This window comes from Nylanderia fulva, unplaced genomic scaffold (genome assembly GCF_048542155.1).
Source record: "Nylanderia fulva isolate GAGA-0341 unplaced genomic scaffold, ASM4854215v1 Scaffold1, whole genome shotgun sequence".
Classification (NCBI taxonomy): Eukaryota; Metazoa; Arthropoda; class Insecta; order Hymenoptera; family Formicidae; genus Nylanderia; species Nylanderia fulva.
In genome coordinates this window covers 2,252,841-2,274,583 of record NW_028189192.1, presented here as the reverse complement: position 1 = coordinate 2,274,583, position 21,743 = coordinate 2,252,841, and the positions used below count along the sequence as shown (strand labels likewise).

General features: G+C 33.4%; 5 protein-coding genes across 9 annotated transcripts; 2 read left to right on the top strand and 3 right to left on the bottom strand.

Moving 5' to 3' along the window:
- Positions 1-3: 3 nt before the first annotated feature.
- On the bottom strand, positions 4-574 carry LOC114928315 (transmembrane protein 203). The gene has a single exon (XM_029299419.2). The coding sequence runs from the start codon at positions 558-560 to the stop codon at positions 147-149; it is 414 nt and encodes a 137-aa protein (XP_029155252.1). The 5' UTR covers positions 561-574; the 3' UTR covers positions 4-146.
- A 100-nt stretch (positions 575-674) lies between these two features.
- Positions 675-1,527, bottom strand: Rpp20 (ribonuclease P protein subunit p20). Its single transcript, XM_029299418.2, has 3 exons — positions 1,321-1,527; positions 879-1,047; positions 675-805 (listed from the first exon to the last, which is right to left on the bottom strand). The coding sequence occupies exons 1-3, from the start codon at positions 1,495-1,497 to the stop codon at positions 675-677; spliced, it is 477 nt and encodes a 158-aa protein (XP_029155251.1). The 5' UTR covers positions 1,498-1,527.
- A 122-nt stretch (positions 1,528-1,649) lies between these two features.
- CstF50 (cleavage stimulation factor subunit 1 Cst50) lies at positions 1,650-4,591 on the top strand. Of its 2 annotated transcripts, XR_014926537.1 has the most exons (5): positions 1,650-1,870; positions 2,058-2,961; positions 3,103-3,196; positions 3,318-3,637; positions 4,349-4,591. XR_014926537.1 is itself a non-coding variant. In XM_029299415.2 (4 exons), the coding sequence occupies exons 1-4, from the start codon at positions 1,800-1,802 to the stop codon at positions 3,560-3,562; spliced, it is 1,314 nt and encodes a 437-aa protein (XP_029155248.1). In that variant the 5' UTR covers positions 1,650-1,799; the 3' UTR covers positions 3,563-3,730. The 2 variants fall into 2 exon arrangements, 1 of the variants encoding a protein (XP_029155248.1); XM_029299415.2 differs by lacking the exon at positions 4,349-4,591 and having other exon boundaries at positions 3,318-3,730.
- A 91-nt stretch (positions 4,592-4,682) lies between these two features.
- Positions 4,683-8,343, top strand: LOC114928313 (uncharacterized). Its single transcript, XM_029299417.2, has 4 exons — positions 4,683-4,844; positions 5,880-5,987; positions 6,565-7,193; positions 7,312-8,343. Exons 1-3 carry the CDS (start codon positions 4,788-4,790, stop codon positions 7,159-7,161), a joined length of 762 nt encoding a protein of 253 aa, XP_029155250.1. The 5' UTR covers positions 4,683-4,787; the 3' UTR covers positions 7,162-7,193; positions 7,312-8,343.
- A 2,024-nt stretch (positions 8,344-10,367) lies between these two features.
- Positions 10,368-21,339, bottom strand: LOC114928339 (uncharacterized). Of its 4 annotated transcripts, none has more exons than XM_029299456.2 (14): positions 21,133-21,339; positions 19,107-19,345; positions 18,741-18,996; positions 18,512-18,650; positions 18,203-18,372; positions 17,674-18,060; positions 17,416-17,602; positions 17,177-17,240; positions 16,877-17,099; positions 15,965-16,087; positions 15,779-15,828; positions 15,642-15,702; positions 15,303-15,533; positions 10,368-13,083 (listed from the first exon to the last, which is right to left on the bottom strand). In XM_029299456.2, exons 2-14 carry the CDS (start codon positions 19,320-19,322, stop codon positions 12,404-12,406), a joined length of 2,787 nt encoding a protein of 928 aa, XP_029155289.1. In that variant the 5' UTR covers positions 19,323-19,345; positions 21,133-21,339; the 3' UTR covers positions 10,368-12,403. The 4 variants fall into 4 exon arrangements, with proteins under 4 accessions (XP_029155289.1, XP_029155287.1, XP_029155286.1 ...); XM_029299454.2 differs by having other exon boundaries at positions 15,609-15,702; positions 19,107-19,342; XM_029299453.2 differs by having other exon boundaries at positions 15,609-15,702; positions 21,133-21,338.
- Between the last annotated feature and the right edge of the window lie 404 nt (positions 21,340-21,743).

Sequence of the window (21,743 nt, the reverse complement as noted above, 5' to 3'; positions counted from 1 at the left end):
AAATATTTTTTAAATAATTTATCTAGTTAATAAATCTGTGATGAAATATATATACAAGTTTTGTATGGTACATAATAATGTTATCATATATAGCAATGCTTTGTGTGGAAGCACTATCTTACATAAAAAAAATTTTTTCACTTCCCTTAATGTAGTTGACAGGCTCTGACTGCAATCAATTGCAGGAGAATGAATACAGGACTCAAAACTTCCGAGTACTCCAATGTGCTTTGTCCAGAGAGCTTTTTACACAAAAGATACTTAAATACAAAGACCAAAAGTAACGATATCAGACTCCACAATGCTCGTAAAATGCCTACTTTGATCATTCCCTCCATATACATTCTTATAAGTATGATCGCGCAAAAGTACGTATTCAGACCATCGGCTATGAAAAGAGGCGAAAATACTTCCCACCATCCTGACGCGCCCAAAAAATAATTACCATCTAATTTTAAAGCTAACAGCACAGTAAAAAATGTTAATGCAACCAAGTTGATCCATATCTCAAAGATTGTCAAACCCAACCAGTGAACAAGTTCATTCAAAGAAAAGATCATCGTAAAAAAAAATAATACAACTTTGCACTTGCTGTATCGTTATAGTAAATTAGGATATAGCAATATGTGTATAGTATAATTTAAACTCAAATGCATAGTTTTATAGAGTCGGAATCAGTTTGTCTTTGCTTGCATAGATCTCAGTGTAGCAAATGGCAATTTTCTAAAAACACGTATATGTATACCAGAGGTCTGTCTCTTTCTTTCAGAGTCTGTGTTGTTGTTTGTTTGTGTCTTTATTTTATCTGCAAATAATAAACGTAATTAAAACTCTGTGTCAATTTTCGCATAAATGTACACAAGAAAAAAAATAAATACCACATAGCTCTATGGTAGAAGTTTTTATATCAAGATCTAAGGTTCCATGATGAATTTCCTTTAATTGCAATGCCAAGTTGACTGCTTTAAACACAGTAGCTCCAAGACCATGAATGATCAGCTCTGATGCGCCTTTATCCAAAAGTTTCTCGCACTTGTACAATTGTACCTTCAAAATGTCAATATTTCAGGAAAGTTAACAAAGTTTCAAAGCGAATTACATGTATTTGTCTCGAATGACAAATATGTACAAGAGATGATTTTTTCTTTCGTCTCTTTAGAAGAGTCTCTTCCAAGGGATTCTTCTAGATTCTCGAGTACGTCGTGAAAGCTCAATCAAACTATATATATACATATACATATCTCGATCTGTTTGTCAAAAGTTATCTTGTTATGAACGCAACGCATCTTGAAGGTTATGATTATGGAGGAAGCGAGATACCTTGAAGGGAGTTTTATTATTTACGACGATATCCCTGCCCTTCTTCTTGGTCAACGTGAGAAAAGCCTTATTTCGTAGAACGTTTTTTGATTTTGACGCGTCAATTTTACGACGTTTAACCTCGCATTCGGGGTTGATTCCGCTCAACCCCCTCGGCTCGTCGTCCGTCTCGGCCATTCTGACATTTTTCGCGAAGTGTGTCACGTGACGCTGTCACGTGGAGCTGCCGCTGTCAACGGCGCGCGCCGATTGGCCGCCGCCGCTGGAACGCGCCAATGAAATCGCGCGGCGAGAGAGGGGGAAGATGACGAATACGTGATCGAGTGGAGCACTGACAACAACGCGACATAACCTGCAAAAAGGGGCCGGGAGCTCATCGATTGATGAGGTGCGGTTTGCGGTTTTCTTTCTCCCGACAGTTTTAAAAAACCGGCAACATTCAGTCGCCATCGGGAAACCAGGCGGCGAGCCAGGGTGCGATGAAGGAACCCGAGGTGGACCCGAAGAACATGATAAAGAGCAGAGAGCTGCTCTACAGGCTGATGATCAGGTTGCGTATAATCGTCCCTTAGCACGCGGTTCAATTTTCAGCATCTTCGTCAGTAATGTCAGTTGTCATTTTTACATTAATTTTACATCCGGTGTCGCGATATTTTGATTTGCAATGATAATTTCTTCGACGACTGATAGCAAAAGCGTTAGCAAATGGGTTGAGTAAGTTACGTTGAATATTTCAGTCAGTTGTTCTACGATGGTCATCAGACGTTAGCCGTGCAACTGTCCAACATGATACAAGCGGAACCCCCGTGTCCACCCTCGGATCGATTGCTCCATTTAATGTTGATTGGCGCCACCCACGAACCGGATCGCTCCAAGAAGGATAACAGCAACAATATGTCCACGTTCGCGTCGAGCTTCGATAATACTTTAGGACCTGGTTTGGACTTGGAATTTGAGACGGAGACCCAGACACAGGCCCCGGAGCCGGCACAGTATGAAACCGCGTACGTCACGTCTCATAAAGGAAATTGCAGGGCAGGAGCCTTCTCGGCAGATGGGCAGCTGATAGCCACCGGTTCTGTGGATGCTTCCATCAAAATCTTAGACGTAGACAGAATGCTTGCCAAGTCTGCGCCGGATGAGATGGCCCCCGGAGATCAGACCGGAGGTCATCCTGTCATAAGGACATTGTACGATCATTTGGAGGAAGTGACATGTTTGGAATTTCATCCCAGGGAACCTATACTTGTGTCCGGTAGTCGTGACTTCTCCGTAAAACTGTTCGATTTTAGTAAAGCTAGTGTCAAGAAGGCATTCAGGACCATTACGGATGCCGATCAAATACGTTGTCTCTCCTTTCATCCCACTGGAGATTTCCTCATAGTCGGAACTAATCATCCAGTAGTTAGGTTGTACGATGTGAATACTGCTCAGTGCTTTGTGTGTAGCATTCCGAGTCACCAGCATACAGCCGGGATAACGAGCATCAAGTACTCACCAGATGCAAAAACTTATGCATCGGCTGGAAAGGATGGTAGCATCAAACTCTGGGACGGTGTGTCGAATCGATGTATAAACACCTTTGTGAAAGCGCACGACGGTTACGAAGTGTGCTCGGTGACCTTCACTAGGAACGGCAAGGTATAAGTAAATTCTGATGTGCAAGTAACGTTGCGCAGAATTTTAGATATGATGTAAAAATTGCAGAGAAAATATTTGCATATTTATATATACATTTCCGAATTGTTGTACCGAGTAATCATGTAATTTTGAATTTTCCAGTATTTACTGTCTTCAGGAAAAGATTCCCTTATAAAGTTGTGGGAATTGTCTACTAGCAGATGTTTAATAGCGTATACAGGTGCTGGAACTACAGGTAAAAATTTATAAAGGGTTACAGACATACGTGGAATATATATTTGGTGTGGTATGCCACGTTAACGTTACAATATTACACGATAAATATTATGTGCAACTATGTATTTTTCTTTTAACAGGTAAACAGGAACACAAAGCACAGGCTATCTTTAATCATACAGAGGATTACGTAATGTTTCCCGACGAAGCCACGACTTCATTGTGCGCCTGGAATTCTCGTAACGCATCTAGAAAGCAGCTGTTATCTTTGGGTCATAACGGTCCTGTGAGATTAATTGTGCATTCACCAACTGCTCCTGCTTTTCTGACATGCAGCGATGATTTCAGAGCAAGGTTCTGGTTTCGAAGAATGCCTACTCACTAATTTTATTAAATCGAAGATAAAGGACACTTTAAGAAATCATGGCATATACTTTCTAATTTTCATCTTTGTGAGAAGGTAAAATTACAAATGTAAGATATACATATTATGCATGTAAGAATTTGATATGGTATCAGATATGTCAATTATTAGAAAAATGTTACATATTTATCTTTTTCTTTTATTTAGACTTTAAGCGTATTTTGCACATTTTTATTATTTTATTTGTGCTGCATACATAATATATGTAATGTACAATTTTTATATATATAATAATACGTATTTTTCTATAATGAACTCTCGTTTAAACAAACATAAAAGAAAATTTTATCTCCGTTTAAAAGCAGCATATATAATTTTTAAAAAATCTTAATTTCATATAATTTCAATTATCGACTAAATGTGTTTGTGACTGCACAATACACAAATATACATGTAAAAATAATTTTTAAATCAGGTAAGTGCGCGCGTGCATTAATTTAATACAATTTTCGAAATTATCGCTTCTAAAACTGATGTAAAAACTGAAAAATTCAACAGATTAATCGGCATCTTCGTCAAAGAGTTTGACTTGTTACAAAATTGTGCCGATATTAATTTTTCTGCGATTAATATTACAAACACAATAATTATAATTATATAAATATAATTATATATATTATATATAATCATATAATTTATATAATTACATATGTAATTATATTATATATTATACATTATATATTATATAATATATAATATAATATATTTTTTTTACTCCCGCAATACTTGTATTTTTAATTATTGCAGAAAAAAGAGAGAGCCAGTTGATGGGATTTTTAAAACATCAGATAATCCTACATAACTCGCGTCGTTTTACTTAAATTTCGCACGATACATATACATAGTACATCGCATCACCTAATTGCTGACGTACCGATAAAGCGATCTTTTTCTCAGTAATAAATAAAAATGCGGAGGAAAATAAAGAAAAAAAAAAAAAAGCACAAGTCTTAGGAAAAGAAGGAAAAGAATTTTCGATCCCGCGTATGTCGCTACGCGCGTAGTTCCCCTCGGCGGCGCCGGGCGGCGCGACGAACTCCCGCTCTGAGGTTTGACGAGGTGTCACGTGACCCACGCTAACCGCCATCTTTCTTCATCGTATAAACAGTGCGACCGGGCGTTGCGCGAATTCTCGCCGTGGAACCGTGGATTTCCCAGTGTTTTTGAGTGATTCGCACGCGAAGAGATGTCCGACGCCAAGACGGAGACGAAGAACGACAACAACGTCGAGGATACGTCCAAGGTAAGCGGACATACCGGCGGGCACGTCAGGAACGTCTTCGTCAAGCCGAGTTTTCATGCCGTGAACGCGGCGTGTGTGCGGCGGAGGCAACCCTCCCCTACCCCCTCCCGGCCCCTTCTCCTCCTCTACCGCGGCGACGCTCCGACGTTAAGCGCGGATTCCCCATCCGGGCGACGTCGACGTCGTCGTCGTCGGCCCCCGGAAACGATCCACCAGGTCGCTCGACCACATGTGACGGCGCCGCGGTCACCGGCCGCCCGGAGGATCTCCCTTCCTTAGCTGCGCCGTATGTACATACGTACGTACGCACGCACTTCGACGCATATCCTCGTATCTCGCGTCGTCGGCAAACATGGTGGATACGTTCCCTACCTCGCGCGAGCACCCGAATACGCCGTTTCGCGAATGCGCCTCGCTTCTTCCATCTGTCCGTCTCTCTCGCTGGCACGCCGTATGATCGGCGGCCTCGCGCGCAAAAAGGCGGGAAATCGTCGGCGGCGTCGCGCCAGGAACGTAGCCGCGGTCACGCGGCTGGCGTTAATGGTGGTCGCCGGTCCGCGTCCCGGACGGCGAGACGTCGTCCTCGTCGTCGCCGGCCGGTGGGAGTCGCGCGCGAGGCGTAGACGTCGGAAACGAGGCGGACGAGCAAAATGGCGGGAAACTTGAACGGGAAAACGTGAAGCGAGGGCTCCCGGTTCAACGCTCCCCTCCCTGTTGATAATCTTATCAACGCGGGCGTCGTAATTATATCGGTGCCTCGTTCGCGTTCCTCAGCCGACTCTCTTAACTCTAGAATAATCTCGAGACGCGCGCGACTGCGTAACAGGCTTTTCTCCGTGTATAGGTATATATATATATATATATACATACATACGTGTGTGTATGTATATATATATATATATATATACACACACATACACACACGTAACATATATGAATCATGTATGCGTGTATGGGTGTGTGTGTTTGTGCGTTGTAACGTCCAGGCGTATGAAGAAGCAAGCGAATATACAGGAAACTCTGGTGATTTTGCAGGAACAGTCGACGGAGGAGAAACCGACCCCGACGAAAAACAAACGAAGCGGCACCAAGAGACTCTCTACTCTGGAAAGGACCGCCCAAGAAGGCGAGGCGATTTTAAAGGTGCGTCTCGCGAGGAATCGCGAGGTATTCTGAAATGGGAAAAATCTAGTCTCATCGTATATATCCATCGGATCAAGAGGCCGGCTCTTATTGTATTTATCCAAAATCTCCGTCGAGGTCTCGATGGTCAAGGTCCTCGTCCCCTTCCGCGCTCCTCCCCCGTTTATTTCCCTCCGTTTTATAGCCTCTCCGTCGCCGACTCTGCCTGCTGCCTACGTGAGTGCATCGAGCGTCCGGAGTGGGGAGTCGATCGGCTGGAGAGGGGGCAACGTGGAGGGAAACGAGCGTCCTCTCACAGCGGGGATCCAATCGCTGGCGTAGGCGCCAATTACAAATTGCTTTGTATATCTTTCTCTGGAATAAGAGAAGGAGCTTCGAAAGAACATGTATTTACCATAGAAAATTGATTCTATACGTGTTAATTAGGATTAAATATATATCCAGGTAGCAAGCATACATCGTTTTGATGTTTAATGACGTCAGTTTGCTGCTTGGATAATCGTTAACATGTGTGTAAATGCGAAATGAAATTAATATTATATCTTGCAATTATCTTCATTTGAATGAATTATTATAGGGCATGAACAAGTCCGGTCCAGTCGGTGAAGTGGAAGGCAGAAGACGCACCCGCAGTTCAGCCAGAGGCCTAACTTCGACAACTACGCCAGTGCCATCGCCCCCCAAAAAGGAGAAGAGGGAAACATCGACGAAGGGCGGCGGTGCACGCGGACGTGGCCGTCCCAAGAGACAAGAGAAGAACAATGAAAACAACACCGATGAAGAAACGTCCAACAACAAAAGCGAAAAGCACACGGAAGAGGAATCTACAAAGATGGAAGTAGACGAGGAGAAAGACGAGGGAAAGGATGAGAAGGACAGCAAGGCGATACAGAATGAAGACAAAAATGCGGAGGCCGTGGACAGTAAAGACAGTAAAGACGCTGAGAAAACGTCCGAGACCAATTCCAAGGACGAGAAGGTAACGGTGGAGGCTGAGAACTTGGATGAAGCTAAGAGCACCTCTCCCAGCGAAGAAAAGAAGCAAGAGGAGGTAAAGGACAGCTCGGACTCGAGTCAAGATGCGACGGACACAGCGGCAGAAGCGCCACCTTTATCCTCATCGGATTCCCAAAATCCCTCCAACACTGTTACTACCGAGGAAAATAAGGAATAACCTCCCTTCGCCTGTTTTACCACTACTTTTATGTAAGTAATTCATTTGTTCCATTGTTATTTTTCATCAGACGCGATTTCTTTCCGAAATAGTTTATTTCTATAATAAAGTTACAAAAAAATTATTAACAAGAAATTTGTTTTACTATAGGAGGTACCAAGGCGGCGCACATATTGGGGTCACACAAATCCAGTCCCCCTCGTCTATTTTAACTAATTAACACCTTCTTGTCGATCGTTGCTTCAATCAGCGCATTTAAAGTTTTGTTTTTATTTTACATGATAAAGATGTTTACAAAAACGTAGAATCTATTGTACTGGCGTAAATTAGAGCTAAATTGAAATTAACTCAATTTATCTCTACCTATATTATATATATCATATATATATATACATAGATATATATATGTATATATGTATGTATATGTATGTGTATATATATATATACATATATATATGTATGTATGTATATCAAGTAATAATAATGTAGGAAGAGACAACCACAAAATCGTGTATTGTTTTAGCTTTAAGTTTCGTCAGTGCAACTTGATCTCTAAAATTTTCATGCTTTCGTTTAGATGAGTTTTAAATGTTGTCTTTTAAATCTTTGCTGTTCGAGTCATCTTGCTATTCTCTCTTCCATGTTATTATTACTTTTTAATGCGAATGTCGACTTGTGTAAAGTTAATCTAACCAGTTTTCTTTTCATTAGTGAACATATTTATAGTATATGTGTAATACTATACACATTTTATACATATATATTATATATATATTATATATATATATGCATAATATTTTAAATTTTATTCCATCAAAGCATAATGAAAATTATCCTTTTGCGCTGGTTAATTAGCGATAAGCAACGCAAGGTGTAGAGCATACGTTGTTCATGTACAATGATAATATTATTGTAAAATATATTTAATATGGACTTATATAGAGAGAAGAGAAAGAAGTTGTTTTCAAATCAGAGCTGACATCCGGGGTTTTATAGTATAACGAGCCTACGATTCAGATCTGATATGAAAGTGGCTATAAAGATTAATTCGTACATAGCAAATTACTGTAATACTTTTATCGTATATAAATAGTGACTGAATGAAATGGAATATATGAGAATTATGGTGAAATGATTTCTCTTTTTCATGGATTATGCGAAAATAAAATTTCTGAGAAACGCGTCGCAGCGTTATCTATTTTTTCTCCTTCGCATAAATTATCCACGATAATTTTTTTAACCGATCGTTAAACTCTATACCGCTTAACGTTGGTTAATTATCGACAACAAACCAATACTATCAGCAGATTATATACGTTCTTTCTATATCGCTTTAAAAGCGATCAAAGAGACAATTGTTCGTTATCGGGTGGAAATTTTTCCTTGCCATTTTTTATCCTGCTCTTCTCTTTCCCCTCCTCCTCCTCGTTTCTATCAGTCCAATATTAAATATGTTAATATTATTGTGTATTTGAACTGTGTTGTGAGTGTACAGATAGATTATATACGATTGATCGATGCACTACGTCTACAGAGTTTACCCCACTTGACGAGACACCAACGGTAATTACACCAGTATAATACAGCAAGTTTCATTATGTAAAATTATGTGTGCAATGAGGAATAAGATTTTCTCCCGTAGAAACACATGGGACATTCAACCCTAGAATGAAACGCGGAAATACTGCAATAAATAATAGTATGTACTACAAAATATACATGAAATTCATAAAGAGATTCCCCGGCCTCTCTCTAATGCCAAATAGATTTGTCGACATCATAGGTTTGTTCGCGTCGCATGCCCCAACATGCTCCTTCTTACTCCAATACGCTCGTATTGGTGCGCTCCTCGAATTAGACTAATACGAGCGCATTGAAATAAAAAGGAGCAAGTTGGAGCATGCGACGCGAACAAACCTCATAATAGCACGAGAGTATAATTAGTCGCTATAAATATTTTCTTGTAAGTTGCACCTCTTATGTTAATCAAAGCTGTGCGTTATAAAGAAACGTAGGACTACTTCCATTCCACTTATTTTATTTTTTTTTAATTATCAGTAATGTGTCCTCCTGAGATTTTCGATTGTATATAGCGAAGATCAAGTGTAATATACGTGTAAATAGTTTAACAATAAGCTTCGTGTATCACACTGGACCTTTTCTTCATTACTTTTTGTGAAATCTCAGCTCTTAGGGTGCCTCTTAGCATTAGCTTGTACGATATATACGAATGTAGAGAGTTTACCGGCGATTTAAGAATCAAAATCAAGCTCTGTAACGATGAGTTTACCTAACTATCTAGTTTATCCAACTATATATACGTTTTTAAGAACTATTATTTATCTCGAGTAATCTTGTTCTTTTCACATATATGCATGGGGAAGATTATTGTATGGTTCGATATTAGAATTTCTGTGAAATATACCTACATATAAAAAAAATATTCGGTTTCGTTTAACAATTAATCGCTGAATTTGTTACATTTTATATTAACTAACTGGAGTATCTCTTTGTTTCGATAGCGTACCTATCAAATATATTTACACATAAATCTACAAATTTAAATACATTTCTAATAGTATACATTATACTATTAATCGTTGATATACATTTTATTGAATGCACATTAACTTCTATCAATATAATCTAATATTAAATAGATTTCTTATTATTTTTTTAATTTCTTTTTTATTGTTCTAAACTAAATAATGATATTTTCAAAAAAGAAATGTGCATTAAATATATGAAAATAATTTATATTAAAAATATAATCTTTGATGCTTGAATATATAAATAATTATGTTTATTTATTATTATAATTATTATAATTAATGAGTTCATCAAATCAAATAATAAGCGATTCTGCGTCCAAATTTATAGAACTAATTTTATAAATACTGATTAATCGAAATTTAAGTAAATCTGTCTCTTTAATTATGGAATTAAAGAGACACTCGATCGTGATTTTAATTAACTTCAATTATGTGAGTGTGAATAAAGTATAGAAAAGAGAAAATCGACGTACGTTGCATCAAAATGTCCAAATTTTAAACTAGAAACTACAAAAGTGCAAATGATATGTATTCTTTCAAGAAAACTGATAAATTTTAATGTCGATGTATTATATATAATAATACGTATTATATATAATACAAATATATAATATATCTCAATAAAATATTATTTGTAAAAAATATAAAATACAATTTTATATATATTATAATTATATATTTATAATCAATATATTATATTATAAAGACAAATCTTTGAACAACTAATAAACACTTTAGAGTTGTAATATCACTTTATAGATAGTAGATATGCGAGAAAATAATGAAAGCTTTGTCATCTTGTATAATTTATCCTTTGAACTTTTAATGATTTAACAATCATTAACATAGATTCTTTTTTACGATAACACGAGATGATCTTCACGTTTCTCGTAATCTGTGTCATTAAAAAGTGATATCGATCTCTTTATTATATAATATTTTTATTATATGTGTAGTAAGGGTGTAAACATGACGATGACAGTCATCCGCCACAAATTAGCTTCTGTAAGTAAATTACTTCAATTAATAAAATTTGGAAAAAAAGAATACATTTTTGTAACATTTCCTTCTCTGATAAGATTAATCGGAGTGAGCGTTCTGATGCATTACGTAATCTCTTTGAAATACTTATTACTTACAGAAATTTCAGATAATATTACTAATGTCTGTATTGACGAGGTCACACGGTTCATTTGTCGATTGCAATATAACACGATAATTCTCTCAATAGTTGCGTCGTCATCGTAGCGAGATTCAATTGTTGACAGTCTAAGATTCAATGAATCTCGCTCGGCAATTTGTTCCTTTCGTTAAATTTATACAAATTTCGACTTTACTGACAATGAGATATTTTAATTTTGAACGAAAAAATAATACTAATTCATGCTTAGATAATAGATAATGTAGAAAGTATATAAAATTAAAATTGTGTATATTAAAATGTATGAAAATTATTAATATTTCAAATTACCTGCTTTTTTTTATTTATTTCACGAACGAATAGAAGAATGTAACAATGGAAGACGATTAATTTGTATCATTTATTCGCAAAGATTTAGCAAAAATTGTATAAAGGTTAATCTTAAGTAAAAATTGTATAAATGTTGTAAGGAACTTTAGTAAACTTAATATTACTAACAGATTATACAAGATCTTAAACTTATATAGACTTAAAGACTTATTCTAAAGATTATATATTTAGGCCCGAATATTCTGCTTATTAAATTTTCGAAATAATTATATAATAACTATAATAATGATTTGATAATAATAATAGTTTATTCATAATCCCAATAAGGATTAATAACTATCGTGTTCTAACAAGATACGATATTTGTCGCGATATCTTACTTATAATATGAAAAACATTTATAATATAGAATAATCATAATGAATAACAGTAACATATTTTTTTTTTGAGTGATTTAAAGTATCGACAAATAACACTAATGTAATAGTTGTACAAGGAAGAGAAAAGCAGAATTTTATTATGACAAATCTGCCATATTTTATTGTATGCGTGGATTTTCTTTTATGAATAAAATGTTAAATATATTGTCTATATATGTTAAAGAATGTTGAGCTGCGTGAAATTTTCAGTTTTGTTTTTCTTAATAAGTCTGAATGTCATGTCTCAAAAGATGTTTAAATTTTTCAATTGCTGATCTCTTTCTAATAATATGTTAAGCTATTAATTATAAGCTGACACTTTTTTTACAGGTTAATCTATTAGCGGTTAAATTCGCCCATGTACATAATTCGTAAAAAGAGAATATCTTCATATTTTAAATATATGTTTTGTATATCATATAAAGTTTTGTATACGAGACGGTAATTACAGAAAATCACAGTGAACGATCTTGTTTGGCTTCTGACGATGACATTAGAATGAGGAATCGCAAGCAATTTTGCTTCACATTTTGCTCTTATTTTTTTAGAATAATTAATCTGAATCTCTATAAATACTTCAAAATTACTGCTTACAATAGTTAATTTTAATCTATAGTTATTTTTAAATTTTACTGCAATAAATTTTGTGTCTTATAGTTATACTCTCAGTCTTCAAAATCTCTCTTTCGAGTAAATAAACTATGTGATTAATGGCTTTAAGTGTTACTCTCACTTGTTACTGCAGTAAAGTTGAATCTTATAGTTAGTTTTCAGTCTTCGATCTCTATATCACGTATGATTTAAAGCGAATCTTTCGGAGTAGTGGTACATTGTCCATTAGAGGACGGCTCGGCGATTTGCGCTTGTGGCGGAACCGGAGCAGAAGCTGCGCATTGTACATATGGCTGTGCTCCTAACATTGGATTCCACTGTTCTTGGACGGGTGGGAGAAGAGGATGGTACTGCATTGGCTGAGGATACATCATGGGCTGAGAATATAGCATCGGTTGGCCTGTAGTTTGTGGATGACTTTGTGGGTAAAGATTTTCAGTTGGCGAGTAAAGATGTTGCGGATATGACGATACAGTTGCATTCTCGGCTGTGTCGACGTGCTGAGGCGGCGGTAAATACGGTGGTACCGGTACATAGTTACCGTTTCCTGGTGGGTAGTATGGTGAAGCATTCAAAATACCATCATTTGTTGGATAATGCGACGAGAGTTCGTGATAAGGCATCGGAGAGGAGAATGCGCCCGGTGATGGAGCATATTGCGGTGATCCGTAAGCGTTTGAAGAAGTATTCGGTGCTACCTGATGCAACATCGGATCCCAAGATCGATTATGCTGTACCACGTGTGTGTTGTCTCTACGCGTATCGTATGTATTCACCGAAGTCCCGCCATAATGCTGACCCATGTGCTGCTGCGTCGAATACGTCGAGCCTCGATTTTGCTGACGATTTCGTGCCCTATTGCCCATGCCTGTTTGGGAAATAAATAAGTATTTTTTAATCCATGTCATCCTCGAAGACATTCGCAAAACTGAGAAGTTCAAATCAACCATCTCGAAGATTACATTATATGAAGAAAGGTACGTGTAATGTGAAAATGAGTATCAATGTGATACTCCTAAGTTTCGCGATTGTAAAACTTTTTTTCAATGCCATTCGTATTCACAATTGTTTAATGCATGCGTAGAAAAATGAAAATATAGTACACAAAATTAATTTAGAATAAAAAATAAAAAATATAAAGAACTTAAATAAATATAAAATAAAACTGTAATATAGTTTATTCCTTAAATAATAAAAAACTGATTAAAACCGATTTGCAGATGTTGGCATATAATTATTTTATAATTATTACAAAAATAATATATAACATTTCAAGTCTTTTCAACACCCTTTTTAAGATCTATCTCAATATACAAAATAAAAATAAAGTTTTATATATATATATATATATATATAAACAATTTAAAAAATTGAAAAAATACACGACCTCAATGTATTAATTGTTGATCGTTTTAGAAATACCTAAGTTTCAAGTACTTATAGTTAAAATTAAAGAAGAGGTATTTTCATGTGTCACGTATTTTTCAAAATATAAAGTTCAATAATTAAAAACAAAGAAAAACCAAGAATTATTTAAAATTAAAATCGGAATAATCTAGAAAATACTCGAAGAATAATCTAGAAAATAGAATTGGTAAAAGAAAAAGAAAAGATTATGATAATAAATAAATATCTTGATAAACAATTAAGTATTAAAATGGAAAGATATACAATACAAATATATGCAATTAAAAATAAAAGTAATTTAGAAGTAAAATAATTAAATCTTACCAAAGATTGATATCTCGATCTCGCACATAGTGTTGAAGAAATTAACCAATGAAATTATACAAGTAATACAAATCAAAACAAATATGTTAACAGTTAACAATTCGCTATCGTTATTCTATATAAGTGCCAAGTGTTAATCTTTTCTTCTTGTCTCGTTCTTTCGTTGGTTTGGGTTATACCTCTGGTAAACTTTAACTTTTATTAATGTTACATACTGAATTTTTGTAAATTCAATGTATTTTTTGAATTTATCACTTTTCCGATATTTTCTAGATGGATTTTAATTTTAAATTCTAACTGTTTTCTTCATCACTGATATCTGCTTTGTGTTTTGAAAGACATCAACGTGAAGGAATTTATTCAAATTATCTGATCACAATTTTTCGGATAAAATATTGAGATTTCTCATCGACAGGGACATAAATTAATATATTTAGGTTTTGTATAAGTTTTCTATTTACTATTTATAACTTTTCATTCGCGAACTTTTTTAATTTTTTGACTGTATATAATTTCACTTTTATTCTTTGTATTGTATTATTGAGAAGAATTTTAAAAAATTGAAAAAAGTATGACATGCATAGTATTTTTGTAACAATTATTGACTAATTGTAAGAATTATACTGATTTCAAAATAGCTAAAACTTTAGAGGCTTATTCTTTTTATTCTAAAGATAAAAAAAGATCATATGAGTAATAGTGTCATACATTCTTCCCAAGTGTGTTTATAAATTTTTTCCAAAAAATTTTGTAAAAACACTTTAAATATACACATATGATTTATATTATTTGATACTAACATTATTGACAATAATGTAATAACTGTAAATTTTTTAATATCGGAAATTTGTTCTAACATCTTGGTAAATTTTACCCGACAGGTAGTATATTTCTGTAATATTTTTAGATAAATTCTCAAAAAGAAACAAAGATCTGTCGGATAAAACTAATCAAAAAGTAGAACAGCTGACCCTTAATTAAGAAAAATGTTCATCACATTTTTATAAAATTGCCACAAAAACGTTTAATAAAACTTTATCGCAATGAAAAAATGTTTATAATTTAAGCAGAAAGTTTTCAAACTCATTTTTACATGACCTATTTTCATCTTAAAATAATTGGTATATATTTTTAAAGTTTAAGAGCATCTATTTTAGAAAGCATCAATATTCTCACTAAGCATTTGTCAAAGAATTTTTGATTACTTAAAACATCCCGTGTATATATTTTATACTTTCTCGAGAATGCAAATCAGTAAAGATTAAATCTGATAGATCTAAAACATTTCTTTTAGAAAATGAACTCAATTATCCTAAAGAGAAAACCTGAAATTTAAATCTATAATTTTGTTATTACCTTTAGCAGTTCCAGGCTGTTTTCCTTTCTGCACAACTTGATATGAAGGCTCTTTTCCACTCAAACTTTTTGATCCTTGTTTTGGCTGGCCTGTATTTTGTGCACCATTCATGCTCCAATGTGAAGTGCTGGAAGCTTCATCATTAGCACCTGTTCCTTCGTTATATGTTAACGAACAATTCTGCATCCCATTAACAAAATGGTCCATCTCGTCTTGTGCACATGGCACATCTAGACAAATTTATTAATGACATTATTAATGACAGTATTACAATATTAATTTTAATACAGCTGTTTATAAATTACTATTCATATGAGCATTTTCAGATGATTGCACACCATGATGACCTGGTCCATACATCATAGGTCCATAATAAGTAGGATTTAAACGAAAATTGTCCTGTAAAAAAATGCATTAGTTTTAATGTATGATAAATTACAGGACATTTTTTTCTATCAATATGTTACTACAATACCTCCAAGTGTAGTAGATGCAGATTATAAAAGAAATTAGTTGCGAATGTATCTGGGGAAAAAAACGAAGTATTATTCGTGAAAAGATATGATTAGTGATGCGGATACGTAACTAATATTATACATATATACGTGTATATAAGTTAATATGATCGCAACTATATTTTCTTTCGTAATATAATACGTACGATCCATTTGATTATGTTCTCCGAAATTTCCTGGTACATATGAATAAACGGGATATGTACTGCCATTATCGGTGATAACATAAGATACATTTGGATTGCCACCCATATTGATTTGTTGGTTACCTGGAATTAATATAATTTCAGTTATTGGCTGGCAGAAAGCTAAAGATTTCGATGAACTTTGCAAAAAAACTAATTAAAATTCTCTATATTCAATAGTATCAATAATATATCGATATAATATGTCAATATTGTAGCGGTAGCGTCGATCGCCAATTATTTAATGTTTGTTTTACAAATTGATAAGTATGAAATTGGTCTAAAATACTCTAAAATATGAAAGAAAACAAAGTTTAAAATTATCTAAAAATTAGTAAACTTTGTGAAAATACCAGTTTTTCTAGAAAAAATCCTATTTTATATATTTTCTAATGAATAAATTGTAATTGTGAAACAAAAAGTTTGTTTATTGATAATTTTGAGTTTAATAAATTCTTAATTATCTGCCGTATTTTCACAGTTTTTACCAATCGAAAATCTACTGTCACATGACCTCAAAAATTCAAGTTACTTTTTTGAAAATAAGAGTGTAAAAAATATATATAATATATATATTTCAATACATCTTTCCTACAGGCAAATTTTAAGGCCTATTTTAACAATTCTTTCCAAATGTAAATAGACTTTAGCAAATGATCAAACTTTCATGTCAGAAGATTTGTAACTTTGCTTTTTTTAATAATTTATGAATCGTAAGAATGTTTGAAATATTGTATTAATCTACACTATTGCATGATGACACGTAAGAAATTAATTTATTTCGATGTATAATGCGCAAGAGAAAAATACGATTTTTCACTTTACAATTAAAAATTATATCTGTGAAACACCAAGAGTCTTGAGAGTACTTACTATTGCAAGGTGAACAATAATTTTCATCCAACGCTTTTAATTTTGAGCATGAATTCTGAAGACTATTACGACGATAATTAAATCTTTCAGTTTTGTTTCTTGGAGTATTGTTCACCTTTCTATATACTGTTTTTTTATGCTCTTCTTCTACTTTCTGCGATTCACTGTTTGGCAATGTGGATTGTGAATGGGCAATCACCGCAGGTAAATTATTAGCTTCCACCTATGAATGAGATATAGATAAAAAATAAAGAAAAAGCATTTTCATATTTTTGAACACAATGTTAAAATCTCGCTTACATTTGTCGCACGATTACAACAATCTTCTACAGACTGATTTTCTGTTTGGCATCGATCTATTGTACTGTAAGCAAATTTAATTATAAGATATAAAAGAATTTAAATTACATTTTTTAAATGCAATATATATTTTATACTATACAATTATTTTATACTTTATTATATAATTATTTTTCTTTTTTTATACTGTTATATTTTTTATATGTTGTAATTTTATATATTGCAATCAAAATACTTACGAAAGTTCGTCATTCTGCTCGTCAATTCTAGATTTATTGATATCGTTGATATTATCACTATCAACATTATTATTATTATCATCATTATTTGTTAATATATTTTTATTTGTATTACTTGTTCCATGTGCCACACTTATGGCATCTTTCTTCTTTCGTGAGAATGAGTTGTATTTTTTCCATCGTCGATCTAATAAGATACAAAAATAAAGATCAATTTGCTATATACAGATATCAGAATAAATGATTAAATAAACTAACTTGAATCCGAATTAACTGTATGGTTTCTATTGACTGTCACCCAATTTCTCTGCTTATTTTTCCTCACTACAGGTAGTGGTTTCAGAGCATCGTATGGCACTAACTTTTTTTCTCCAAGATCTTTGATGAAGACTAGAACTGGTTCTTTATTTGTAGGCATTTCTTGTATATAACCCTGAAGCCCCAGAGACCCCTGCTTCAATTTCTGCTGCTTACTACTCTCAATGTTACTTTCGCTAACACCACAATCTGACGAATTAGCGAGCAATTTTTTGTTATTATTTCTGTCACATTGTTCTAGATCATTTATATTGATTTCTATCAAACATTCGCCACCGACTTGAAGCTCATTACTATTGTACCTGTTCCAGCCTGCGGATTTTACCTCTGTATACAAATAATTTTATTTTCAAATATTCTGCTTTTGTGTGCATTCAAGAGTATAAAAAAATATTATGAGTTTTTCTCATATATTTTATGATCTTTATATATATATATATATATATATATATATATATATATATATTACCTCGTTTCAATTCATGCCATATGTCCAATTCTATGTTGCGATAATAATCAGGAGCTAGCGCTTTAGCAACTTTATAAGGAATAGGTGGTCCTCCCTTCCAGTCAGATTGCATTTCATCCGAACTATCATTATGTTCATTGACTTTTTTATATAAATCTTCAATCAATTGTCTAAATATAAAGATATTTCATTCGAAAAAAATAATAATTTATACTTTACTATTTATATTAATAATTTACTTTTTAATATTCAATATTCAGATTGCAATCATAATACACATTGAAATTAATATATAATTAAGTGACTTACTCTCTAATATCAAAATTTCCCTTCTGAAAAAATTTGTCATGTCTAATTGCAGTATTTCGATTATGCAGCATTTTATCCGCAACAGTCTTTATGTTAGGCATTTGGTACATGTATTTATATACAACTTCATAAACAATAGCTATAAAGAAAAAAGAAATATTATTTGAAAAAACAATTTAAAGAAAAAAAAACTCTTGCCATAACATGTCAATAGAAAATGCCTACATACATTGACAGTAAGCAGCCGATTGGACAAAAGCCATCGGGTAAACAGGCTCGTATTGTTTCGGTTCTGTGTGACATAACAATATAAGGCCTTTTTTGAAATTATAATTCGTAAAATTATCGCATATCTGCTTCTCGCCAACAAATATGACTACGTCTCTTTTATAAAGCATAGACATTGCACGAATCTCAGTTGGTCCTCCCCATGATGTGAAGCACTGCATTTCTTTCAGATAATAATCAAATGATGTTGTCATACTCTAGAAGGGAAGGAAAAAAGATATCCTAATTTTTTTTCAATAGAAGAACAATACTGCATGAAATAGATAATACTTAGATTTAAATATTTAGACTTAAATAAAAAACTTACATCACTAAACAAGTGCCTTTTTTTCCTCATGAAATCTGTACATTCTTTTCTCACTCGCAAATGATAATGTTGAGTGTGATACACTTGTTCGCTGATTGCTCTGAATAAGCAGGTTGGATCTCTGGGAGTGGGCTTTCTGAAGTAACCTTCCTTAGCCAGCCATTGATCCACTGGCCCCAGTGGTCGTTTCGACATTCTTCTAGTTGATATCACCATACGTGTCTTGGTTCAACAGACTGCTAAAAATTTTGAACTGTGTCTAGATGCGCTAAACATTTATATCTTTTACAGGGCATGTTCCAATATTACTGCCAAGTACTGAAAATATATAATATATGTAACGTAAACTATAGCTCTTCAATACTGAGTGTATATCGGAACATGCCCACAAATTTCTTTATTTTACATTTTTATATTATATTATTATTACGTAATATTTTTATGCTAAATAGCATAGTATAATATTAGAATGACCACTTTCTTTTTTAAAGATTTTTTTTAAAAAAGGAATTAAAGAGATGAGCTATCAAAAAAATAACTCACATAAAGTACAATGATTCTCATTAAACCCTATACTCATAATAATAAATTTTATTTTTTATTTAATAATTGATCTTTTAATAATGTATCTTTGTCAACAATAATTATAAGCAAGAATATCAGTTATCAGTAGAAGAAACCTTGATATTTCATGTATTTATTCTCAAATATTGCTAATCAATATTATATATAATATATGATATTGATTAGCAATATTTGAGAATAAATACATGAAATATCAAGGTTTCTTCTACTGCTAACTGATTTATCAGCTTTAAATTCATTTATTAAAATTAAAACACAAAAAAATTAAAAAATATAAACAAGCAGAATATGTATCTGCTTTACAAAAAATATTGCATAAATAAAATATGTTATTACAAAGTAAAATAACAGTGAAAAACTTATTCTAACGTTTCATAATTAATGAATCATACAAATTTATTATTTTATCATGGCATAAGATTTTAATTGACCTTTAAAATTGTTTTATTTCGTATTATAAATTAAAAATTTATCTTACTGTGTGATCTACTAAAATTAGAATCATCAGTTTCTATTTTATGTAAAATATATTTTCAAACAGAAACACTATATAAATAAAATAAATGATTGCAAAACAAAATAAATTTTATTTTGTATGTATAAAATATACGCAATACATAAAGTAGATCAAAAATCTAAACATTAAATTAAATTTTTGCAATCAAACATCATGCAAGTAATGAGTCATAAAATGAATTATAAACTATAAAAAAATAAAAAAAAATAAAATTAAAAAAATAGAATAAAAGCGACAATATTTTTCGTATTCAATTTTGAAACAAAGTAACATTTATTTAAAAATTAATTTTAATCTGTCGGAAAAATTTCGCCACACAAAGACACAGTAGGTATATTATAATAGTTACACAAAGGACAAAGAAATACCTCGAGAAATTATCAAATACATATGTAACATGTATACACAAACACATACTTTGAATAATAGGCAATATAATAAACAGATATCAGCGAATCCTTTTGCTCAAGGTCGAGAAATTCGACGAAAGGGAAATTGGAAAATTCGTCGAGGAAGACCGAGACAAAAAATCCACTTATAAATTTACCTTATCTCCTGTAATCACCGGCGAAACGACAGTCGGGGATTCTCTCGTCAAACAACGATCATTTGACTTTTTCAAACGCAATATTTTCGTCCTGCCTCCTTTTTACCTTCTTACCGCCCATTCTATTCGCCATTATTTTTCGCCTTTTTTTGCACGATGAGTTTCAAATCGACTCACCTGTTGCACGATGCATATATACGAGCCCGATAGCGATCGCAAAATTATCGCTTAGCGATCCTGTCGACTTGCACACCTGTATATTTCTCGTCCGATCGCCTTACAATATTTTGCGATTTTCGAAACGAATCGCGAAAAAAAAATTTTGCACAGTGGATGACCGGCAGATAGACCATAATACGTCTAGCGATTTCACTTACCCACTTCGCTGGCGACGTGAAGATCTGGAGATTCGATCGGATTATCGGATGTCGTCACGCAATATCCCTGTGTCTCTGGCGAGGAGGAAAGAGCCCTCGCGAAATAAATACACACACAGGTCAAATAGACGAAGAAAAAAAGCGCGCACTGTAGAAGCAAGTGTTCTCCTACCATGGCTATTAACTCACCACTGAAAGAGACGCGCTTGATTGGCTGAAGACGTTTCATTTCCCCTCCTCGCCGCCATGAGACTCGATAACTACGCGGCATTTTCAATTTGACTTTTAGTTTCGATTTCACTTTCAAAACAATTTCTTTACGGAGAAAAGGTATTCTATAAATATTTTAATAGCGCGTCTTACGTAATTAATGTATTATGTATATTAATCTTATAAATATTTTTCTCTTTTGTACACATTAATTTAATAATTATTGAGGAAATATGTATCGTAAAATTCGTTTCTTTCTATCCTACGTTTATCTTGTAAAAAGACTTTATCTTATAATTGACATTGATTATTTTGAAAATTATCTGTGCTTCATTAAAAGCATGATTTTGTGGATTATCATATATATTATATTGCTTAAAGAGAAATCATATACAGAAAAT